This window comes from Vulpes vulpes, chromosome 2, assembly GCF_048418805.1.
Source record: "Vulpes vulpes isolate BD-2025 chromosome 2, VulVul3, whole genome shotgun sequence".
In the NCBI taxonomy this organism is placed as follows: Eukaryota; Metazoa; Chordata; class Mammalia; order Carnivora; family Canidae; genus Vulpes; species Vulpes vulpes.
In genome coordinates this window covers 161,082,738-161,108,128 of record NC_132781.1, presented here as the reverse complement: position 1 = coordinate 161,108,128, position 25,391 = coordinate 161,082,738, and the positions used below count along the sequence as shown (strand labels likewise).

Sequence of the window (25,391 nt, the reverse complement as noted above, 5' to 3'; positions counted from 1 at the left end):
CTTTTCTCTGTCATATCTCTGACTGCCTGTTCCTACTAGGAAAGAACAAACTGATACAACCCTTGCTTTGATCAAAGATTATTCAACTGGTCTGATCATCTTCATTTAAAAAAACAGCCCCCCCCCCAAAAAAAAACCCCAAAAAACCAGGCCCTTGGGCAGCCCCAGTGGCTCAGCGGTTTAGCGCCACCTTCAGCCCAGGGTGTGATCCTGGGGACCCGGGATGAAGTCCCACGTCAGGCTCCCTGCATGGAGCCTGCTTCTCCCTCTCCCTCTGCCTGTGTCTCTCATGAATAAATAAATAAGATCTTTAAAAAAAATAAAAAATAAGAAAATTTAAATTAAAAACAGGCCCTTTCCACCTAAAATGTAATGAAGCTAAGGGGCACCTGAGTGCCACAGTCAGTTGAGTGTCCAACTCTTGGTTTCCGTTCAGGTCATGATTTTGGTGGTGGGATGGAGCCTTGTATCAGGTTCACGCTCAGCAGGGAGTCTGCTTAGGACTCTCTCTGCCCCTCCCCTTCGCTCTTATTCTCTCTTTCTCAAATAAATAAATAAATCTTAAAGTAATGAAGCCAATTAACTGATATCTACTAGTTAAAAATACAGCACATCTAGTAATTTCAACAGTTAGCCAAAGTTGAAATCTTGATTAGAAAATGGAGGAAAAATAGGAGAGAATAATTTTTAAAAGTAAAAGATATGGATAGGGCCCGTATCACTTAGAGATAAAATTGAGCAGTAAATGTTTGCACAATCCCACATTTGCCACAATTAACTACTTTAAGAAACAAAATGATATCCTCATAAAGAACATGGACTCTAAAGCCAGACTGCCTGAATGTGAATCTTTGATCCCCCATTTACTACCTGTGTCACCTTGGGTAAATTACTTAACTATGCCTCACACTCTGTTTCTTTACCAATCCAGAGTCTCTGTGAGGACAGGAAAGCGGTCACAATACTGCCTGACAACAGTAAGAGGTATATTCATGTTAGCTATACCAATACCCCATATCCATCCCTACTTCACCTGTTCAAGAACAATACAATCTACCCGATCAACTCTAAGAATATAGAGAAAAAGAACACTCGCTTTAAAACTGCAAGTTGGATGAGATATCATAAGATTCAAGTTGTTCCTAAAACTAACCAAGATTAAGAGAAAAGGGAAATGCAGAGTTCATTTCTCAGACTAAATTTTAGAATCATAACACATTGAAGGGAGAGAGGGGAAAATGAAATTGGGACCTCAAAAATAAATCATTAAAACATATTTAAAATAAATAAATAAACCTTTCTACTGTCCACAGTACCTTTGATAAGTCGATACCACTGTTTGCAAACAAGAGCTGCAGTTTTGTGTTCCTGGTATGGTGAAAGAAACGACAGGATATACTCCAAAACCTCTTCTGGCAGCTCAGACATAGACCTGTTGTGTCTCATCTCCTCAGCCTCCAGTGCTGGGTGGGGGTCCTCATCCTGCTCCATTGTCCCTTCCAGCACAGCCTCTTCTTGGTCCACAGCCATGAAACTGTCATCTTCACTGTCCGAGGAGCTGGCCATGACATTCCACTCAAACAGCTACAGTGGGAAATGAACAAACATCAGTAAACTCTGTCAGAAGCTCTGAAACAACTCAGGCACACTCTTCCAAGTGGTACACGATTTTCTTTTTAGACCCTCAACATGTAATCTGTTCCTCAGCACTTTCCCACTCTGGCTGTGAGCCACCTTCATTTGTCAGGTAGAGCTAAAAAATTAAGCCCCATCCCAAATCTAACAAATCACTAAAGGCTTCTGATTGTATTTTTTTTTTCTCTCCATTGTAAACCAGAATGACAGCCGAGTTCTGGTATAACCATAAAATGGGGAAGATGGTTCTAAGGCAAGCATCTGACTGGCAGACAGCAGAGAGTATAGCAACTAGGCTCCCTTGGCATGACTCAAGACCTCAAACTTCAAAGGAAAAACAAACTGTGGATCCTACAAAGAGTAATAAGAATATTCTGAGGATGTGGATTAAGAAAAGTTTTTCTAGTTTTTATACCAAGACAATTCACTTAAGAGGAAAACAAATGTTCCAAGAATAGGCTTAACTAGCTAAAATACCATATATAAGGCACTATTTATATTGGAAAGCATCAAAACAGATCTAGGGAGTAAAAAACAGAAACAATATATATGCCTATCAATAACATAATAGATAAATTGTGGTACATTCACACAATGAAATCCACACAATGGAATACAGCAAGAAACTACAGATACCCACACAGATAAACCTCTCAAACATAATACTGAGCAAAAGACAGACGAGTACATACAACATGGCCTGCTTATATCAAATTTAAAACTAGGCAAAATTAATTCATGCTATTGCAAGTGAGTGCCATAGAGGTGCTGGTAAAGTTGTTTCCTGATTTGTTATACGGATGTGTTCAATCTGTGAAAAATCCACCAAGATGAGTACTTAATGTTTAATGCACTTCTTTCTCTAAAGTTTACCAAACTAAACCATTATCAACAGTTACCTCTCATGAAGTAATTAATTTTAAAAAAATCACTATGGATGATTTTTAACTTCTTTTTCCATATTCCTTAAATTTTCTAGAAAGAGCACAAAATATGTTAAAATACACACATAGGGGCAAGCAACTCAATTATACCACCCTTCTGATGTTTCATGCAAACCTTGAGATAATAACAGTAAAATGAAGGGAATAGGGTGATTTATGTAAGAAGTGTGTCACAAGTCAGATTCTCTGGGAATTAAATGCTAAAAAAACAAAATTAGGAATGAAAAAGGTTTAATGGGGCGAACTCTTGTGAAAAAAAGAAAAGAAGGGGGATCCCTGGGTGGCTCAGCGATTTGGCACCTGCCTTTGGCCCAGGGTGCGATCCTGGAGTCCTGGGATCGACTCCCACGTCGGGCTCCTGGCATGGAGCCTGCTTCTCCCTCCTCCTGTGTCTCTGCCTCTCTCTCTCTCTCTCTCTCTCTCTCTCTGATAAATAAATAAATAAATCTTAAAAAAAGAAAAAGAAAAAGAAAAAGAAAAAGAAAAGAAAAAGAGGAAGCAGGAATGGGCAGGAGGAACAGAGCTCAATGCACATCTGACAAAGTCTGTCCAACAGAGTTTAGGAACAAGGATGGTCAAATAGGGAGTTCCACTATGGGGTTCATCTATCACTCAGCCACTGGCTGGGGGGTACTCCAAAGCTGAGGCCTACCCTGAAGGGACTAACAACTTTCTTTAGTTATACTCCTTACAGATGGGCAGCAAGTTCTTTCTTGGACATCTGAGTTCATTTTCTTATCTTCTAATATATCTATCCCCTTGACCATACACACCTACTGAGACCATTCACCTTACAAATTTCCAGCATTCCCTCTAGCCCTGTTGCAAAGAATTATTAAATAATGGAACGAGAAGAGTGATCTTGAAATACACTTGGGGCTTTGAGAAAGATCTGAAACATTACAGGGGTGCCTGGCTGACTCAGTCAGTAGGGCATGTGACTCTTGATATCATAAGTTTGAGCCCCACACTGGGTGTACAAATTAAATATATATATTTAATGTTAATGTTAAATATATTATATTTAATATATTTACAAAAATATATTTTAAATATATATATACTTAAATCGGGGGCCCCTGAGAGACTCAGTTGGTTAACTGCCTTCAGCTCAGGTCACAATCCCAGGGTCCTAGGAACAAACCAGCATTGGGCTCCCTGCTCAGCAGGGGAGTCTGTTTCTCCCTGCCCCTGATCCTGCTTGTGCTTTCTCTCTTGCTCACACTATCTCATAAATGAATGAATGAATGAATGAATGAATGAATGAATGAATTTATTTTTAAAAAATCTGAAATGTACCAAAAAATGAGGGGGGTGGGAAAAGCAAAGAACAGCAATTTCTCCCCTCATCTCTACCACTCCTGTAACATATATACAAATTATGTACAACATCTTAAAAACTGGAAGAATGAGAGATGCCTGAGTGGCTCAGTGGCTGAGCATCTGCCTTTGATCAGGGTGTGATCCTGGAGTCCTGGGATAAGTTCCGCATTGGGTTCCCTGCATGGAGCCTGCTTATCCTCCCTCTGCCAGTCTCTGTCTCTCTCTCTCTCTATGTGTCTCTTGTGAATAAATAAACAAAATCTTAAAAAAAAAAAAAAAAAGGGAAGAGTTACCAGATTAAGGAAAGTGAAAACATCAATCAGCTCATGAAATAGCTTCCAAGAAACTCATCTATCAAATTAGCTCATGATACTGCAATGTATCCTAGAAAAGTGGCTGCTAGAATCTTGATGATGGTGAACAATTGGTGGCTAACCAGAAGTAGTAGAGTAGCCTAAGTCCTCCTAGTTGGGGAAGGAGGGACAGTGGCAGACAGAAGGTAGTGGCAATCCCCCTCCATTCCCCAAAAGTAGAGGAGTGTTTACTGTAGGTTTAGTGTCATTGTATTAAATTATCCTAGATAGTTACTCCCATCTTGGGTGAGCTGTTTTTCCACATGCTTAAACTCACTAGAGGAAGCCCTTTCCATTTCCAGCCCTAACTCCTAACCTAAAGAGTAGAGTCATGTAAAATTTAAAACAAAAAATTTTTTCTGGCAAAACAAGGGTACTTTTTACTCCTGGGAAAAGATCACTTTCCATATTCCTTCTTATTCTTTCCCCTACAAGCTATCATTTCTCCCTACAAGTTATCATTTCTCACTTCCCACTGGCTATCTTCCCTAATTTATTGACTTTCTCATATTTTTAACTCCCACTCGGCTCTCAAATTTACTAGGGAAAAGAGTCCAAAGAAACAGATTCCTTGAGTTTGGCTCCATTTTTCACATTTGATTTAAACATAGCATCTCAAATACAGTTGTTCCTTCACTCAACAGCTTGACAGATTGTGAGGCTAGGGTCTGCGTTGGAACAAACTGAATCAGTGAAGGCTGCAAGAGCTTATTTATAGAATACTTTTTCCCAAGCGAAATAAAAATTTGTTTGGCCCAATAAACAACTTCTTACTCACTTTCCAAATCTTCTCAAAGTACAATTAGCAAGCCGACATAAGGGGACTTGCACTTTTTTAATACCTAGTTTTAAGTAATTCTCCCATTCAATCATTTCCCTGTCCACAAAAACATCAAACGCGATGCTCCTGAAGGCATGTTTGTGAACTTGGTCCTGAGCACAAATGCCAATGGGAACACACAGCGATGGGCTCAGATACGATTCCTCTGTAATTACACACCTAGCACCAATCTGCACAGCTCCTCATTTTCACTTCCATGATTAGGTAATGAAATCATCACTCATATTCCCACAGGATATGGAGGCATTCTGAAACAGTTTTTGTTTTCTTCATGCCAAAAGAAGCCATACAAAACAATTCACATGTAGTTATTGTTAGTTCACTGAACGTGGTTTTCATGAAGTCTTTTTTTAACTTAAGATTTTTAAAAATATTTACTTATTTATTCATGAGACACACACACACACACAGGCAGAGACACAGGCAGAGGGAGAAGCAGGCTCCTCGCAGGGAGCCCGATGTGGGACTTGATCCTGGATCCTGGGATCACGCCCTGAGCCTAAGGGAGATGCTCAATCCCTGTGCCACCCAGGCGTCCCATCCCAAGATTTTCTTTCTTTCTTTTTTTTTTTTCAAGATTTTATTTCTTAAGTAATCTCTATACCCAATGTGGGGCTTGAACCCACAACCCCAAGATCAAGAGTCACACCCTCTATAGATTGAGCCAGTGAGGTGCCCCCATGAGGTCTTTATTTATTTATTTACATATTTTTTAAAGTAACCTCTATACCCAATGTGGGGCTCAATCCCACCCCCCTGAGATCAAGAGTTGTGTGCTCCACTGACTGAGCCAGCCAGGTGCCCCATCATGAAGTCTTTAAAAGAAATCTTTCTCTGGTCAGCCCCGGTGGCTCAGCGGTTTAGTGCCACCTTCAGCTTGGGGTGTGATCCTGGAGACCTGGGATTGAGTCCCGTGTTGGGTTCCCAGCATGGAGCCTGCTTCTCCCTCTGCCTGTGTCTCTGCTCTCTCTATCTGTCATGAATAAATAAATAAAATCTTAAAAAAAAAAAACTTCCTCTGACCCCTCACTTTGTGTGAGGCCTTCCCCAAGTTTTGGGGACAAACCACAAACTGCAGTCTGAGTTCCTTGAGGGCAGAGACCATGCCTAGCCATCTTGTCTTGCTAGCATAGACATGCAAATGAGTACAAGGTTTATTGAAATTTCTCCTCATACTACCCTACCCTTGTGCTGACTTTGCATTATTTTATAATAGGAAATTACATCATCAGTACATCCAGGAATAGCAGACCCTACCCTTATATGTCACTGGATGCTGCCAAGATATTTTATTGGCCAGAATTAACATATCTCTCTGGTTCCTTGAATTTTGACCTTTTAAGGTGTACACTTGCCTGAGAGTCTGCCAGACTCCTGAGCCATTCCCAACGACCCTTTGCTGGGTCAAGATGGGTGGTACTAAAGAAACAATTTATTTGGCCCAGTAGTATCACTACTATACTATACTATACTATACTATATATAGCATACTATGAGACTACATCCAACTAAATACGAATCACTTTTAAAAATCCAAATACCTTGGTGTGCCTAGCTGGCTCAGTCGGCAGAGCATATGACTTGATCTCAGAGAGCTCAAGCCCCACATTGGGCACAGAGCTTATTAAAAACAAAAAAAATCCATATACCTTGCCTATCTGAAGTGTAAATTGAGGTTAAGATTTTGAGACTGGGAGGGATGCCTGAATGGCTCAACGGTTGAGCATCTGCCTTTGGCTCCAGGCGTGATCCTGAGGTCTGGGATTAAGTGCCGCATCAGACTCCCTGTGAGGAGCCTGCTTCTCCCTCTGCCTATGTCTCTGTCTCTCTTTGTGTCTCTCATGAATGAATTTAAAAAAAAAAAAAAAAAAAAAAAAAAACCTTTAAAAAAAAAAAAAGATTTTGAGACCAGGAGATCTGGCTACTATTTCTACCTGTAACACTGTGTGACCTAAGCTAGGGCACACAGGACAACATGGGAAAACCCCCTTACCCCTAAGTAATGAAAATTCCCTACCTACTTTATAAAGATTCTGTAAGGGTAGCAGATACCAAAAATTACTCTGAACTCCCTGAAGGAAACTGATTAACTAGTGAAGAGTTAAAATCAATTCACAGAAACTCAGGATGGGAATTAAACTACTTTGTTATCTACGTACAAGTTTTTACCAGATCCTACTACAATATTTGATTAACCGTGTCTTTGATTTCTGACAACTAGACATCTAACAATCCTCTTGAAGTAAACATGTCTTTATGAAAATCAAAATATGCTTCACTTACTAAAAAGAAGCTGAAGATTTAAAATGCAATCAAGATTATTCTTCAAAATTTCAAAAGACTAAAAAAACTGCAATAAGGGTAACCTCTCAGTGACAGTAAAATAAAGCATCGAAACTTAACTGAAGGAAATGTGGCTGGATTGAATGGATAAGTACCCACAGTCATCCCTCCACATGAGGGCTTCTGAGGCTTCAGGAGCAATGCAGCAACCTCGCACAGATGTCAATGAGGGGTTACCCACCTGGGCAGCACTAATGTCAGCTAAAAGGTATTAAACGCTACTCTTGGGGGGATCCCTGGGTGGCTCAGCGGTTTGGCGCCTGCCTTCTACTCAGGGCGTGATCTTGGAGTCCCGGGATAGAGTCCCGCATCGGGCTCCCTGCATGGAGCCTGCTTCTGTCTCTGCCTCTCTCTCTCTCTGTCTCTCTCATGAATAAAAAAAAAAAAAAAAAAAAAAACCACTACTCTTGAAAGTACAAAATACTGTTATATGCAGATTTACAGAAGACCACAATATGATTCAATCTAAGATGATAACAAGCCTTATTAATATATTACATTATCATTATTCTAAGTCAAATAAAAAAGTTATAGAAAATGGTAAAATATAAATTTCTACCTTACTTCATGCATTCAACAAATATCAATGAGACATTTACTGTACGTGAAAATACTGTGCTTACATCTTATGGGATTTAAAAAGGAAAGGACATGCCAGGGCACCTGGGTGGTTCAGTTGGATAAGCGCCTGACTCTCGGTTTCAGCTCAGGTCATGATCTCATGGGTTGCAGGATCAAGCTCTACATGGGGCTCCACACTCAGTGGGGAGTCTGCTTAAAGATTCTCTCCCTCTGCCCCTGCCCCCACTTGCATGTTTTCTCTCTCTCAAGTAAATAAATCTTTGGAAAAAAAAAAAAAAAGGGACACCTGGGTGGCTCAGCGGTTGAGCTTCTGCCTTCAGCCTAGGGTGTGATCCCAGAGTCCCGGGATCAAGTCCCACGTCGAGCTTCCTGCATGGAGCCTGCTTCTCCTCTGCCTGTGTCTCTGCCTCTCTCTCTCTCTGTGTATGTCTCTCATGAATAAATACAATCTTAAAAAAAAGGGGGGGGATATGCTATTTCCTCTCAAGGACATTAACCTGGTAAGAGCCACAGACACATAAATAAAGAATACCAACACAGGACAGACCTATGGTACAAACACAGGAGGAGATGGCACCCAACTAGTCTGAGCAGGAAATTAACAAAGGCAAGCATTTCAACTTTAAAGAATATGTAGGATTTCAAAGAATGAAATTAGGGAAGGTGAAGGGAATAAAGATCTTCAAATTACTATCTCTTGAAATGATATTCTTTGCTACTTCCAGAATTACCTTTTGGACAAAGGTAAAAACTATTTGTTACTCTACGGGTTTTATGCCATTTGCATACACTACTTAGTATTTCATCTACATTAACATAAGCTCATAATCTGGAGACTCCTTAGTTCCTGACAGTCAATGTTTTGACAAATGGTAGAAATAGAATAATTTGGCGTAACTACTGCTGCTATTAGCAAACTGTGAGCTATTTTGACAAGCAAATTCAGAGAGCTATTTCTATACGGGATTCCAAACCTAATAAGAGATATCAGCCACAATAAGCTTTTTAAGTGGTTAGCTCATCAATGTGTTATCTAATTAAGACTCCCTTTAAGGAAATCAAAAAGTATTTTGCCAAACTACCCACTTAGTATACTTTTATTCTTTACAACAACGGATATTAAATGAAAGCACTTTATGACTCTTTTAGAGTAGCAGCAGAAATGGAGCAGTCCTCAGAGCATTCTCCATATTCATATGTAACAGTCAAAGGTTGTTATTACTAAGTATATGATCAAGAAAAGTGTGGTTTTGGGATTCCCTGGGTGGCGCAGCGGTTTGGCACCTGCCTTTGGCTCAGGGCGCGATCCTGGAGACCTGGGATCAAATCCCACATCGGGCTCCCGGTGCATGGAGCCTGCTTCTCCCTCTGCCTGTGTCTCTGCCTCTCTCTCTCTCTCTCTGTGTGTGTGTGACTATCATAAAAAATTTAAAAAAATTTAAAAAAAAAGAAAAGTGTGGTTTTATATCATGAATGGAAATAATATAACAGAACTTTATTTTTAATTTTTTTTTTTAATTTATGATAGTCAGATAGAGAGAGAGAGAGAGAGGCAGAGACATAGGCAGAGGGAGAAGCAGGCTCCATGCACCGGGAGCCCAACGTGGGATTTGATCCCGGTCTCCAGGATCGCGCCCTGGGCCAAAGGCAGGCGCCAAACCGCTGCACCACCCAGGGATCCCTATAACAGAACTTTAATACACAAATTTATATTTTGTGAGAACTTGAATTTTTTTATTTCTCTTGAATTTTTAGATTTTACGAAAAGACAGTAATAATGTTCAAAATATAGAATAATTAGGATTGTAATAATTTAACATCTAAGAGTAATTTAAACAAAAGGCTTTCATTGGAAATACAGTATGAATCGGAGGAGTCACGATTACAAAGTCGCATTAAAAGGTACATTATACTGGGTTTGGAAATTTTCTCCCTCTCAAAAAAATTACTTAAGAAAGTAAGAAAAATGCAAAAGGGTGAGATAACCATACTGTAACAGTTAGTAAACTGTATTCACTCAAAACTGCATCAGGCTATAGAAATGTTCATAACATACCTACATCTCCCTCTATGCTCCCACAATACTAAGTATCTGCCAGCAGTACTAAGCATTACTATACTGCAGTCGTCTGCCTCCTCCCCTCCCCTTAAGGACACAAAAGAAAATTGTCTACAGTAACCATACAAGAGCTTAGGAATAAACAAGCAAATACAACTTGATGAATTCATTTTAGAGTCAACAACAAAACCTAAATGTTAATTCCTACATATTCTGATGGAAAAAAACTTCCTTATCAAAAAGTAAAAAAAAAAAAGGCGGGGGGGAGTCCCTGGATGGCTCAGCAGTTTAGCACCTGTCTTTGGCCCAGGGCCTGATCAGGGAGACCCGGGATCGAGTTCCACATCGGGCTCCCTGCATGCAGCCTGCTTCTCCCCCTGCCTGTGTCTCTGCTTCTGTCTGTCTCTCTCATGAATAAATAAAATCTTAAAAAAAAATGTACAGAACCTAAGCAAATCATTACTATCTTTAAGATGTTCAGATTTTTCTGTGATTATGCACCTTCCTTCTGATGAGAGAAGTGTGCACAAACCATTGCAGGCCAGAATTTTCTTAGCCTTTTGCAGAAAGATTCTATCACAATGGTTCCCAGACTTAATGAATTTCACAGATCAGTAATTTTTTTTTTCAAGTGACACAGGGTCAACAAATTTTTATATTCCCAAATAAGGACAAGGGGGAGAAAAAAGGACACTTCTCCTTTTGAAGGAAATACTTAAACAAGTATTTACTTGTATAAAGTAAAAAGAATTTGTTTAAAAAAGTACCCCTTTCATTGAAGTAGATCTGCAATGGATGAGTAAACCAGAAAGCTGTTAGCCTTTCTTAAAACTGAAGTCATGAAATGGTGATTGCTTTAGTCAATCCTTAATGCAGGGGAGACTTTTGTTCTCTTTATTATTTCATTCTTTTACTGGATCTTGAAGTTTTCTACCTTACATAATTTTGGAGTGAAGTTTAAACTTGTTCTTTTTGTGTGTTTGAAAGTAGGGCAAAATAGCATCTTGTGTGAGAACCCAATGCTTAAAACGTTATCTTCTATGTAAAGTTTTGAAACTGTATGGTATGCCTGTAATACCCCCAATAACAGTAATAAAGGGATGCCTGGGTGGCTCAGTGGTTGAGTGTCTGCTTTTGGCCCAGGGCATGATCCTGGAGTCCCGGAATCGAGTCCCACATCGGGCTTCCTGCATTGAGCCTGCCTCTCTCTCTGTATCTGTCATGAATAAATAAATAAAATCTTTTTTAAAAATAACAGTAATAAAATTGGACTGATATATTCAACTGCAGTGCTAGTTAAATCTTATTAAAAATATAGATCTTGGGATGCCTGGGTGCTCAGTGGTTAAGCGTCTGCCTTTCGGCCCAGAGTGTAATCCTGCAGTCCCGGGACCGAGTCCCAAATCAGGCTCTCTGCATGGAGCCTATTTCTCTCTACCTGTGTCTCTGCCTCTCTCTCTCTGTGCCTCTCATGAATAAATAAATAAAATCTTAAAAAGAGAGAGAGAGAGAGAGAGACATTAGGAAATTTAGTGGGGAAAACAGTTTAAAAAATTATAAATTTAAAAGCATTGTATAAAAAAGCCAACTAAAGAAAGAGTGGCAAGGGTTTTTTTTTTTTTTTTTTAAAGATTTATTTACTTTAGAGCTATGTGTGTAAGTGGGGTGGTGGGGAAGCAAGGCAGAGGGAAAGAGAGTCTTAAGCAGACTCTGCACTGAGTGCAGGGCTTGATCTCATGACCCTGAGATTAGGACCTGAGCTGAAATCCAAGAGTCAGACACTGAATCAACTACGTCACCCAGATGCCCCAAGAACAGTTAAGATACTTCTAAAAGAAAGTTAAAAATAGAATTGCCCTATGATCCAAAAATCATAGGTGCCCTAGAGATTAGAAAATGTTAAATGGCTCATCATAAATTGAAAGTTTTCAAAGGATATATACCTTGATTAAGGGTATTTACCCATTACTTAGATGACATCTGTGTAGCTCGGTTCTCTTTTTAAGATTTTATTTATTTATTCATATATATATATATAAATAGGCAGAGGGAGAGAGGGAGAAGCAGGCTCCATGCAGAGAGCCTGATGTGGGACTCAATCCCAGGACTCCAGGATCATGTCCTGGGCCCAAGGTAGGCGCTCAACTGCTGAGCCACCCAGGCATCCCTTTGTAGCTCATTTCTGTTTTGTCAATAGTCTAAGTTTAAATTATGTGGGTAATGAAAGCTATAGTTGATTCTGGCTTCTGTGTTCTCTTAGGTGAAGTGTAAATTTCTAGAAAAAGATAGGATTTACAAAACTGACTCCAAAAGAAACAGAAAACTCAAGTAGTCTTATTCTTTAAAAAATGGAATCTGGGGACAGAAAAATTGCACAAAGAAAACTAGGCTTATATAGATTTACAACTGCTTTCTGCCAAATAGTCAATGGGCAGATAATTCCCTGTTTAATGTAAACTCTTCCAGACAATGGGGGAAAAAGGAACAGTCCCCAAATCATTTTATGAAACTAGCATAATTTTGATTCTAAGCCAGAAATAGACAATATAAGAAAAATTATAGGGCATGTCTCTCAAGAACATAGATAAAAAATTCCAAACTGGACACCTGGGTGGCTCAGTGGTTAACCACCTGTCTTTGGCTCAGGGTGTGATCCCAAGGTTCTGGGATTGAGTCCTGCATTGGGCTCCCTGTGAGGAGCCTGCTTTTTCCTCTGTCAATGTCTCTGCCTCTCTTTCTGTCTCTCATGAATAAATAAATAAAACCTTAAAAAGAAAATTCTAAACCAAACTTCAGCAAACTGAATCCAGCATTATATAAAATACAATAAATCATGGTCTAGTTCAGTTTGTCTGAGGAATGCAAGCTTATTTTAACATTAGAAAAGCAATATAATTTACCTCGACTAACAGAAAACCATATATTTTAGCAATTGCAGCAAAAGCATTTAATAAACTTTTAAAACTCATTTATGATTTAAAAATTAAATCAAATTGGGACACCTGGGTGGCTCAGCTATTGGCTAAAGGCATGATCCCAGAGTCCCGGGATCAAGTCCCATATTGGGCTCCCTGCATGGAGCCTGCTTCTCCCTCTGCCTCTCTTTCTCTCTGTGTCTCTCATGAATAAATAAAAATTGAATTAAATTAAATCAAATTGGGGCGCTTGGGTGGCTCAGTAGGAGGAGCATGCAACTTCTGATGTCTGGGTCACGAAGTCTGAGCCCCATGTTAGATACAGAGATTAGCTAAAAATAAATAAAACTTTAAAAAATTAAAATCACTTGTTGCCTACACTGCAAGTGGGAGTGTAAACTGGAATGACTTTGCAAGACAGTCTGACATTACCTAGTAAAGATGTACATGCCTGTACCTACACCTTTCAATTTCACTCCTAAACATGTATTTTAGAGCATTGTTTTCAACTTCTGCCTTGCAGCCTGATAAGAATGAACACAATTTAGTGGCATTTGACCAACAGTTTTTTTAAGTGTTAAATAAAACAGAAAATATTAATGTACCTCATCGTAAGGATATTATTTTGAGGAACTTATTCCCTATTATATATCTATATGTATAGGTGATTTGTGAGATAAAATATTTTTCTATTGTGTTTGCTGTTAAAGTTTGCAAGCAACTCCTAATCTACAGAAACTAAAAAATGCTCATTATTTCATAAGAATAAACCTTGGAGACATGGATTTCTTTCAACAGCAGAATGGATACATTGTAATATATTCGTATAACAATTTTACACTGCAGTGAAAATGAGCTACAACTACATCCAACTAAACAATATATTGCTTAGGGCTGTATTTCTTTTATCATATCCTTATGTGGTAAAGCTATAAAGAAAAGTAAGGGAGTGATAAAATAAAATAGCATAGTGTTTACTTTTGGTTGAGTCTGAGGTGGGTAATGAGAGGGGCACACAGAAGCTGAATATATCCTGGTCATGCCTTATTTCCTAACCTGGATGTGGGTACAAAGTGGTTCGTTTTATTATCTTTTGAGTTGTGCATCTGTGTCCTATACAGTTTTTTTTTTAATTGTTGTAAAATATATGTAACATAAAATTTACCATTTTAATAATTTTATTTATTATTATTATTATTTTTTTAAGATCTCACCCATTTATTCATGAGAGACACACAGAGAGAGAGAGAGAGAGGCAGAGACACAGGCAGAGGAAGAAGCAGGCTCCATGAGGGGAGCCTGATGTGGGACTCAATCCTGGGACTCCAGGATCATGCCCTGGGCTGAAGGCAGGCGCTAAACTGCTAAGCCACCTAGGGATCCCCATTTTAATCATTTTTAAGTGTTAAGTTAAGTGGCATTGAGTATATTCATATTGATGCCCATCACTATTCATTCCAGCATGTTTTCATCTTCCTTGACTAAAATTCCATACCTATTAAATAATAACCCTCTGTTCTCCCTCAGCCCCTGGCAGCCACCATCTGCTTTGTGTCTAGATGTATTAACTACTGTAGGTACCTATACAAGTAGAATCCTGCAGTACTTACCCTAGTATGTCTGGCATGTTCACTTCGTACAATGTCTTCAGGCTCCTTCCATATTGTAGAAGGTGTAAGAATTGCATTCCTGTTTAAGGATGAATAATATTCCATTGTGTGTATATACTACATTTTGTTTATCCATTTATCAGGGGGACATTAAGGTTATCTCCACCTTTTTGCTATTATGAACAATGTTGTTGTGAACATAGGTGTACAAATAATGTTTCAGTCCATCCTTTCAGTTCTTTTGGGCATATAATCAGAAATGGAATTAGAGGATATGGTAATTCTAATTTTTTAAGGAACTACCATACTGTTTCCCATGGCTGCAACTCTGTATGATTTTGTATGTATATTTTTGGCTGTTAAAAATTAATTTTAAAAAAACAAAGACGGGGCAGCCTGGGTGGCTCAGTGGTTTAGCACTGCCTTTGGCCCAGGGCGTGATCCTGGAGTCCCGGGATCGAGTCCCACATCAGGCTCCCCACATGGAGCCTGCTTCTCCCTCTGCCTATGTCTCTGCCCCCCCCCCTCTCTCATTAATAAATAAATAAAATCTTAAAAAAAAAATAAAAATGAATTAAAAAAAAAAAGACTCTATCTTTCCCTTCTCTGATTATCCTCTCAAATTTGATGTCTTTCTAGGTAATTTTCCTATGCATTTATATATATGGAGACTGTGTGGATTTATAATTTGTATTCATTTGTTGTTGGACTGGCTGTGGAAGAGTTGTTTGAGTGCTTCATTAAAGATAAAATGACTGGGATGCCTGGGTGGTTCAGCAGTTGAGTGTCTACCTTTGGCTCAGGGCATGATCCTGGAGTTCCAGGATCGAGTCCCACATCGGGCTCCCTGCAGGGAGCCTGCTTCTCCCTCTGCCTGTGTCTCTCCCTCTCCCTCTCTGTGTGTGTCTCTCATGAATAAATAAATAAAAATCTTTAAAAAATAAATAAATAAAGATAAAATGACGGAGATTCAACCCCACCTCCCTCCCATCCACCTCCACCTCTCCACTGTAAGCCCCAGAGATTTTGATTTGGTTGGTTTGAATGGTTTTAGGAATCTAAATTTTAAGTTTTTGAGTGATTCTGATGGGCAACCACTGATTTTCTTTATTAAGATTTTATTCATTTATTTTTGGTATTCTCTATACCCAACATGGGGCTCAAACTCACAACCTGGAGAGCAAGAGTTGCACACTCTTCTGACTAAGCCAGCCAGGTGCCCTGATTTATTCTTTAACATAAATGAGGGGCAGTCCGGGTGGCTCAGCAATTTAGTGCCACCTTCAGCCCAGGGCCTGATCCTGGAGACCAGGAATCGAGTCCCACGTCCGGCTCCCTGCAGAGCCTGCTTCTCCCTCTGCCTGTGTCTCTGCCTCTTTCTGTGTCTCTCATGAATGAATGAATGAATGAATGAATGAATGAATAAATAAATAAAACAAAATTAACCTAAATGATATTATGCATTTTTGCATAATTGAAGGGCACCTGGGTGGCTCAGTGGTTGAACATTTGTCATGATCCCGGGGTCCTGGGGTTGAGTCCTGCCTCAGGCTCCCCTCCACTTATGTCTCTGCCTCTCTCTGTGTGTCTCTCATGAATAAATAAAATCTTAAGGGACGCCTGGGTGGCTCAGTGATTGGGCATCTGCCTTTGGCCCAGGGCATGATCCTGGAGTCCCGGGATCCAGTCCCACATCAGGCGCTCTGCATGAAGCCTGCTTCTCCCTCTGCCTATGTCTCTGCTTCCCTCTTTCTCTCTCTGTGTTTCTCTTGAATAAATAAATAAAATCTTAAAAAATAATAATAAATAAATAAAATAAATCTTAAAAAAACAAAATAAAACAAAAAATTTTTTCTAATCTCCAACAGATGTCAGGAAAAAGTCCTGTTCACTTAATACAGCCCTCATTTCTCTAAATTCCATTTTAACTTCCTTTCTTCCCCACTACATGGTACACTACTTGAGATAGATAGATACAAGTAATATTCATCTTTGTAATATCTGGCACATTAATATGTACCTTATCAATACAAAAACTTTTACGATTTACTTATTATAAGAGAAAAAAATGGAATCGGGGGAGGGGCAGAAGGAGAAGGCAAGAGAGAATCCTCAAGCAGACTCCCTGCTGAGCACAGAGCCTGATGTGGGGCTCAATCCCAGAACCCTGAGATCATGACCTGAGCCAAAACCAACAGCCAGATGTTCAACTGACTAGCCACCCAGGCACCCAAATCTTGATTTCTAATCTCATCTCCAATAAAAGGAAGTAGGGCTCCTTAGTGAAACTGCAAAATCTAGGACTGGGATAGAATCTATACAAGACAAGTTTGAATAATCCTGTAATGTCAGGAAGCAAATAATCCAAAAACAAAACCCTTACACGATCATGTCAAAGGGACACAGGAGACAAATGAAAGAGCCCCCAAAGGCCAAAGCTGAAACACCTTGAGCACAATATCCATGAGTTCATACTAATATAAGTAACTGAATAGGTTAAAAAAAAAAAAAAAAAAAGACAGTAGACAAATCTCCCTTGCAGATTTCCAAATAATTCACATAGGTGGGGTTTAATTTCCTTCATCTTCCTAACTTGTCTCTATCTACGTAAAATTCTTATTAGCATACAATGTAGATAGACACTAAGCTAGTTTCTTATAATACATAGAAAATAATTTCAAGGGATGCCTGGGTGGTTCAGCCGTTAAGCATCTGCCTTCAGCTCAGGGCATGCAGGTCCTGGAATGAGTCCTGCATTGGGCTCCCCACCGGGAGCCTGCTTCTCTGTCTTCCTCTGCCTCTGCCTCTCTCTCTGTGTGTGTGTGTCTCTCATGAATAAATAGAAAAAGAAAAGAAAAGAAAAAAGAAAATTTTCAACCAGAAGACTACAGCATAACTTCACTCCTCACACCCTGGGCAAATAAAAGTTTTGTGTATATCTATGCCAGGAAATTCATAATGGGGAAATATGGGTTAAAAATAAGGAAGTGGAAACCAATAAGTACTTTCCATTAAAAGACATAATCAAGGCACTGAGACCTCATTTCCAACTGTCATGATTTCCAAGTTGTGATTACCTTCCAAGCATACCTTCACACTTAGTGCACACCAAAAACTAGACTGTCGGTTTTGGTGGCTGACTTAATCATCATTATCACAAAATCCTTACAAGCTATTCCCTTTAGCTAAAGTGAACTATCCTATATTTCTTTATATTCAGCTTCTGTGCAAATGAAAAATAGAAATGGTAAAAGATCTATATGACAGAAGCACAATCATAAGGAGGCCAGGCCTCAATTGACCCCCATGTCAGGACTTTCTGAAGAAACTCTTAGGATCTTCTATTCCTGGGACACCTGGGTAGCTCAGCGGTGAGCGTCTGCCTTTGACTCAGGGCGTGATCCCGGAGTCCTGAGATCGAGTCCCACATTGGGCTTCCTGCATGGAGGAGCTTGCTTCTCTCTCTGCCTATGTCTCTGCCTCTTTTTCTGTGTCTCTCATGAATAAATAAAATCTTTAAAAAAAAAAAAAAGGATCTTCTATTCCTTTGGGAATTTTCTTGAAATGATAAAAACATAAAATACTAAGGAGGAAGTCATTACCCTCTGTTATTGACTGAATATTTGTGTACCTCTCAAATTCCTATGTTGAAGCCCTAACCCACATTGGTATGTGGAGACGGGGCATTTTGTTTTGTTTTAATTTTTATTTATTTATTATAGTCACACAGAGAGAGAGAGGGAGAGAGAGAGAGAGGCAGAGACATAGGCAGAGGGAGAAGCAGGCTCTGTGCACCGGGAGCCCGACGTGGGATTCGATCCCGGGTCTCCAGGACCGTGCCCTGGGCCAAAGGCAGGCGCCAAACCGCTGCGCCACCCAGGGATCCCGAGACGGGGCATTTTGGAGATAATTAGGGTTAGATGAAGTCATTAGGGTGGGGCCATTAATGGAATCAGGGCTCTTGTAGGAAGTTCTCTACCAGAGAACTTTCCCTTTCTCTCTCTCTCCTCCCTCAGTCCCAAAAGAGGTCATGTGAGCACTCTACAAAGAGATGGTGGGCACTTACAAGTCAAGAGAAAAGGTTTCAAAATGAAAACTTCCTTGCCAGCACCTTGACCTTGGACCTCTCAGTCTGGAAATATGAGAAATACTGGTGTCTAAGCCACCTGGCCTATGGTATTTTGTCTTGGCAGCCCAATCTAAGACACTCTCCTTCCAAATACCTCCTTTAAAAAATGCTAACATAAGTAAATAGGAAGTAAGCCACAGTGGACTTATAGCATAACAAAATAAGATTTTTTTTTAAGTTTTTATTTTTAAGCAATCTCTACACCGAACATGGAACTCAAACTCACAACCCTGAGATCAAGAGTTGTACACTTGCCAGCCAGGCACCCCCAATAAACTAAGATTTTATTTTTATTTTTTTTAAGCGCGCAGTTTCTTTTTTTAAGATTTCTTTATTATGATAGACATAGGTTTTAAAGAAAGTATATAGGATGGGTTACTGGTTATATCTCATTACCTTTAACATTTAGTCACTTTCCATGCAGCATATTTTTTGCCTTGGAAAAAAAAAATCTATTGATTTAGGGGGATCCCTGGGTGGCTCAGCGGTTTTGCGCCTGCCCAGGGTGCGGTCCTGGAGTCCCGGGATCGAGTCCCACGTCAGGCTCCCGGCATGGAGCCTGCTTCTCCCTCTGCCTGTGTCTCTGCCTCTCTATGTCTATCATGAATAAATAAAAATAAATCTTTAAAAAAAATCTATTGATTTAGCAATACCCTTTTATATTTGTTCCTTTGTCCTCCCAGAAATGTCACTAATAAATTGACTCATTCTGGGATAACAAACAGGTATGGGAAGCGGGGGGAATAAATGAAATAAAAAGGTCTCTGCCCTTTAGACACAGTAAAATTTACCACATATACCGAGAACTTTGTCTATACTTTAAAAATGTATCGTGGTGCACCTGGCTGGCTCAGCTGATGAAGCATTTGACCCTTGGTCTCCAGGTTATGGGTTCAAGCTCCATGCTGGGTAGAGATTACTTAAAAATAAAATCTTTTAAAAAAATGATATTGTACTTAAATGTTAAAATTTTCAAATTTCTCCAACATAGTAAGAAAGCAGATTACTATTACTATTGAATGAAGGAAGATCAAATATATATTTTTCTACACAAAAAAAAGAACATTTATGGAATAGATGAAAAGACTTAATGAATTAAACTTTGGCATGTCACCTGGACAGAAAGTAAATCAAGTTATCCTCTTGGATCCTAGAAAATCTCTCTTTTTTTTTTTTTTCTAGAAAATATATCTTATTTGGTTTAATTCTTCCTATCAACAATATGAATTTTTTTATAAAATTACCAGGCAATAGCTACCAAAGCATGTCAGGGATTTAAGAATAAGATTAGGGCAGCCCAGGTAGCTCAGTGGTTTTGCGCAGCCTTCGGCCCAGGGCGTGATCCTGGAGTTCTGGGATCAAGTCCCATGTCGGGCTCCCTGCATGGAACCTGCTTCTCCCTCTGCTTGTGTCTCTGCCTCTCTGTCTCTCTCTGTCTCTCATGAATAAATAAATAAAGTCTTTAAAACAAACAAACAAGAATAAGATTAATGTTTCTTTCTCACAAATTTTAATACAGTCATTTTGAGCTACTTGTTCCTGTAATAGACTCAGCTCTTTTCCCATCTCTGGTCTTTGCTCTTGCTGGCTACCCTGCCTTCCAAAAATACCCTTCTACTTGCCAGCTTGGCAAATTCCTACTTGTTATTTAAGAGTTATCTCTTTTGTGTGATCCTCTCATCCCCCCCAGCTCATTAAATACTCCTTTTGGCCTTCTATTCATTTTGTACAGTATCCTCATTATTTTAGAGCTGTATAAATATTTGTTCAGTTAGGTGGCCTACAAGACCTATGCCAACATTAGATAAATAACACAGATAGTTCCCACTTTTCATCACTTCATAAGTTAAAATTCTACTCATTAATAACTTGCCTAATTAAAGCCCATATTTCACTTCTTATTGCTATGGTTTCCAATAAGTCCAGACAAAGGCAACAGCACAAAAGGCAATCAAGATTCAACATACACAGCCAGCATTCTGCTTTTAGGCAGACAATATGCATTAAGATAATGCGTCTAAGAAAATGTGAAATGACAAAGGCCAACTACCCTTTTGTATGTGCTGTATCATAGTGTACTTCAGATGGGTAGGTAGTGTGATGGCTGAAAATCTTTAACACCCTAATTTAAATTTAAGAGTCCACATTTATAAGGATGGAGTCAGGGGCACCTGGGTGGCTCAGGCGGTTTAAGCGTCTGCATTTGGCTCTGGTCATTATCCTGGAGTCCTGGGATTGAGCCCCACATCAGGCTCCCTGCTCAGTGAGGAGCCTGCTTCTCCCTCTCCCTCTGCCTGCTGTTCCCTCTCCTTGTGCTCTTCCACCCTCTGCAAAAAAAAAAAAAATTCACCCAAAATTTCAACATGGGGCATTCTGTATTATTTCTATAAAAATAAATGAAGATTGTGCAGAATATAAATGTACTCAAAGAAAGCATATTAAGGGCAGCCCGGGTGGCGCAGCGGTTTGGCGCCGCCTGCAGCCTGGGGTGTGATCCTGGAGACCCGGGATCGGATCGAGTCCCACATCGATCGTGGAGCCTGCTTCTCCCTCTGCCTGTGTCTCTGCCTCTCTCTCTCTGTGTCTATGAATAAATAAATAAAATCTTTAAAAAAAAAAAAAAGAAAGCATATTAATATTGAATTCAGCTACCAGATGGAAATATGTGAAAGCAAAATTTGTACTTAAAATTGATTCTACAAACGAAATAAATGCTGTCAGGCAACACCTTACTGATGTTTGGAGCCAAAGGTCAATTGTATGGTCTGTTCTAAACAGCTGACTTTTAAATATTTTTTAAAAGATGGGGCGCCTGGGTGGCTCAGCGGTTGAGGGTCTGCCTTTGGCTCAGGTCGTGATCCCAGGGTTCTGGGATGAAGTCCTACGTCAGGCTCCCTACAGGGACCTGCTTCTCCCTCTGCCTACATCTCTGCTTCTCTCTGTGCCTCTCGTGAATAAATAAATAAAATCTTAAGAAAAATAAAAGAAATCCACAAGTAAGAACATAATATGAAACAAAATATTCCTAATTTCACTGCTTCACATGTACTATTCTGGATCAGTTTAGAAACTCTAAAATCAAATTGACATGCATTTACAGAATTCCCACTCACACAATAACATTGTCTTACAAAAGAAAGATAAGAATTATCTTATTAGGAGTTATCTACTTCTCTGTTACTTCTTTTACGCTGCAAATCATAAATCCAAACTTCAGGAGAGATATTAAGTAGAGAGTGTATGAAGATGAACTATACAGGCAAGCAGGTATAATGAAACATTCATATTCTCTTATTCTTATACATTAAAGTTGTTAGGATGAAAGCAAAGCAAACCTCCACTAAATTGGAGTTTTAGAAAGTAACAGTAATCTTGATGTATTATCAAGAAGAAAAGAAAAATTTTAAAGAACTAAACTACCTAATTTTATATCCAGTTGGTGGCATAACACTACAGAGAGAGGAGTTAGTTCAAGTAGCTTTAAAATACAGTATTTTTGACTATACATTTTCTGTGAGTTATATTGTAAGTACAAAAGCATAGGGCGGTTGACTGGCTCAGTTAGTAGAGCATGTGATTCCTAGCCTCAGGATCTTAAGTTCGATGGCATGTTGGGCATAGAGCTTACTTAAAAAAAAAAATAAGTACGAAAAACCCATGAAAAAAATAATACAGCTCTATTTAGTAGTCTTATTTGTAGTAATAGTACTGTCATTACTATTTTTAAACTAACATAGGTGCAGTGTAGGATAAAGCTAACAAATAATTATGTTAACAATATTAAAAACCAAAAGAATTCAGCATAATGAAGAGCTGTAAGTATAAAATTAAAGAGATTAAATAAAAACTCTATAACTGGGGGAACCTTGGTGGCTCAGTCAGGTGGGTGTCTGACTCTTGGTTTCGGCTCAGGTTGTGATCTCAAGATCATGGGATCAAGCCCTATGTCCGTTGAAGAGTGCTTGGTGCAGGGCCTGCTTGAGATTCTTTCCTCCCACCTCCACTTCTGCTCCTCCCCCTGTTCATGCTCTCTCTCAAATACATAAATAAATTTAAAAAAACAAAAACAAAAACCCTGTAACTGTACATCTGAATCAGAATATCAGCAGGAACTCATTTTTTAAATCTCCTGGGGTGGTAGAGCATCTGATTTTTTAAAAACTATTTTATTTATTTATTAGAGAGAGAACACAAGCTGGAGCTGGGAAGCACAGAGGGAGAAGCAGACTCCCCACTGAGCAGAGCTCCACACTTGGGACAGGTGGCTCCACAAAGGCGGAGGGGGGGCGGGGGGGACCACGGATGACAGGATCATGACCTGAGGCAAAGGCAGATGCTTAACCAACTAAGCCACCCAGGTGCCCCTAGAGCATTGGACTCTTAATCAACTATAGATCTCAGGGTCATGAGCTCAGGCCCCACATTGAGTGTAGAGATTACATAAACGAAAGAAAGACTTTTCTAACCCTGTCCACAGAAAAAGATTCAAAAGCAATGAGTAGCAAAGAATATCTCAGAACCCAGATTGTGGTCTTTATATCCTATTTTCCACTAAAGAGACAGTCCCCTTAGAGAAATGGCTATTTCTAAAATTGGGGCAGGAAATGTACAAGGTGAGCCTGGAACATGCTGTTGTTCCCAAAGCAAGGAAATTATTAAAGACTAATGTAGTCTTGTCAAAAGGTCGCAGGACCCAAATAAAAGGCACTCCCACGGGCCTAAGAGTAAACAATTTGAGCATAAAAAACTACAAAAAACAAAGCTATTATTTTATGTCTATGAAATATATAAAAATCTGTATGTTCATAATGCTACTAAAGAAAATTCACAGTCATCAGGGAAGGCTGCTAAAGGGACTAATTCATGATTCCTCTAAAATTACTTGAGGGCAGCCCAGGTGGCTCAGCGGCTTAGCTCTGCGTTCAGCCCAGGTGTGATCCTGGAGACCGGGGATCGAGTCCCACGTCGGGTTCCAGTATGGAATGGAGCCTGCTTCTCCCTCTGCCTGTGTCTCTGCCTCTCTCTCTCTCTACCTCTCATGAATAAATAAAACCTTAAAAAAAAATAAAATTACTTGAGAAATAAGGAAAAGAATCAAATCCCTTTCCTGCCTTTCCTATACTAATCAACAGAGTAACCAAACAGTTAATGTGGTAAAGTTCTAAGGAATTTCATCTATATGAAGGAAGAACAGATTAAGAAAAGTATCATGTTGCAAACCCTAATAATTTATAATCACAATAGGTACTAAAACCATTACATGAAAGGTTGATGGAAAATATTCTAATGGAAAGATCAGGCTACTATCATCTGAATCCAGAGCTCGATCTGAAGACGGTTAAAAGTGAGATGTCTAGAAATTACACATCACGAGCCAAGTAATGGGAAGTACGCACACTGCCTGTGAAACACTCTTGCTTTAGATTTTTAATTTCATTATTTAGCCTCTACCTAAAGGATACCACAAGAAGGCAACTGGACAAATGTAGACTATGGAACATTCTGTTATTCAAAAGACTGACTGACTGCCCAGGCTGTCTGCCTGAAGGCAATTTTTGGACCTCAATAAAGTAAAGGAGGGAATCAAAAGAGTCCATTAACCTCTCTGAGTTGAAAAGATACCAGGGTTCAGGGAGGCTGAAGAGGCTAGAACTCTGGCAAAATTCCAGAAAGGTAGGAAGAGAAAAAGAACTACAAAAATCTGCATAGTATCCCCTTTAATCTTTGCTAAGTATTGGGCAACACTTCCACGGCCAGTCAGTGTATTGTATGGATAGGGAGGTTGCTGTGATCTGTCCTGCATGACCAACCACCTCGAACTGCACGTAGGCAGGCAGGCTAAAGAATGCTGTTTGTGAGACTTGGTCACATAAGTGACCTTGGGAGCCTGATTAGTTGACATTAGCTGGCCTCGAGGTCAGAAATCGCCCTTCTTGCTGGACAAGAAGAGCTATAAATTTTGCCCTGCATCCCCTCTGGCTCCAGGCTGGACTGGCCCCCCAGAATGGAATCTGGGAGAGGAGGCAAACACACTTCGCCTCTTTGAATATGTAAAGCCATGATAACACAGAAATGCAGCTCACCACAAACTGCACGTAGGCAAACAAATGTTTAACTTCAGATTCCATCATTTGCCCTATAAAATATGGGCTTTCTGGGGATGGTCAATTGGTAGTCTCGCCAGAGGGAAGGATGCTTGCCTAGGCCTCTTAATAGGGACTCCAGCCTGGCTGGCTCCACAGGGCTTCCCCAGCTAAAGGGGTTGGGTGTTGTAAGTACCCAATTTGATGTAACTCTGTCTTATTCTCCTTAACTGCTTACTATTACCCTGATCTATACACGGATTTACCTTTTCTTTCCATTTCTATGAGATTTTTATAATATCAATAGTGGTTTTTTTTCCCCCCCTTCAAAACTGAGAATATGGCTGCCATGAATCTTTTCTTCAGAACAGTAAGGCAAAGAATAACAGGGAAGTTGTAAGCTGGTCAGTTCTCACAGCTCACAAGCACAGAAACATTCAAGCTCCAGCAAGTCAGGGTAAAAAGTCCTTGGTGATCACCTGAGATATTCAGTAGAGACTCTAGAGGATTCATCCCTTAGTATAGGGCTCAAATGTCCCTGTAATGAAAACTACTCTAGATCTACCCTAGGAAA

At 39.6% G+C, this 25,391-nt stretch overlaps 1 protein-coding gene across 4 annotated transcripts in view; it reads right to left on the bottom strand.

The window, feature by feature from the left end:
- The window catches only part of FBXO42 (F-box protein 42), a 104,694-nt gene that overhangs the window by 50,864 nt on the left and 28,439 nt on the right, over positions 1–25,391 (bottom strand). For 3 of the 4 annotated variants that reach the window (XM_026011991.2, XM_026011992.2, XM_072751099.1), the window contains exon 2: positions 1,317–1,584. In XM_026011991.2, coding sequence (XP_025867776.1) covers positions 1,317–1,566 — 250 coding nt within the window. In that variant the 5' untranslated portion in view covers positions 1,567–1,584. Of the gene's footprint in view, positions 1–1,316; positions 1,585–14,605; positions 14,685–25,391 lie in introns of all 4 variants that reach the window. The other variant, XM_072751100.1, reaches the window with a different exon arrangement.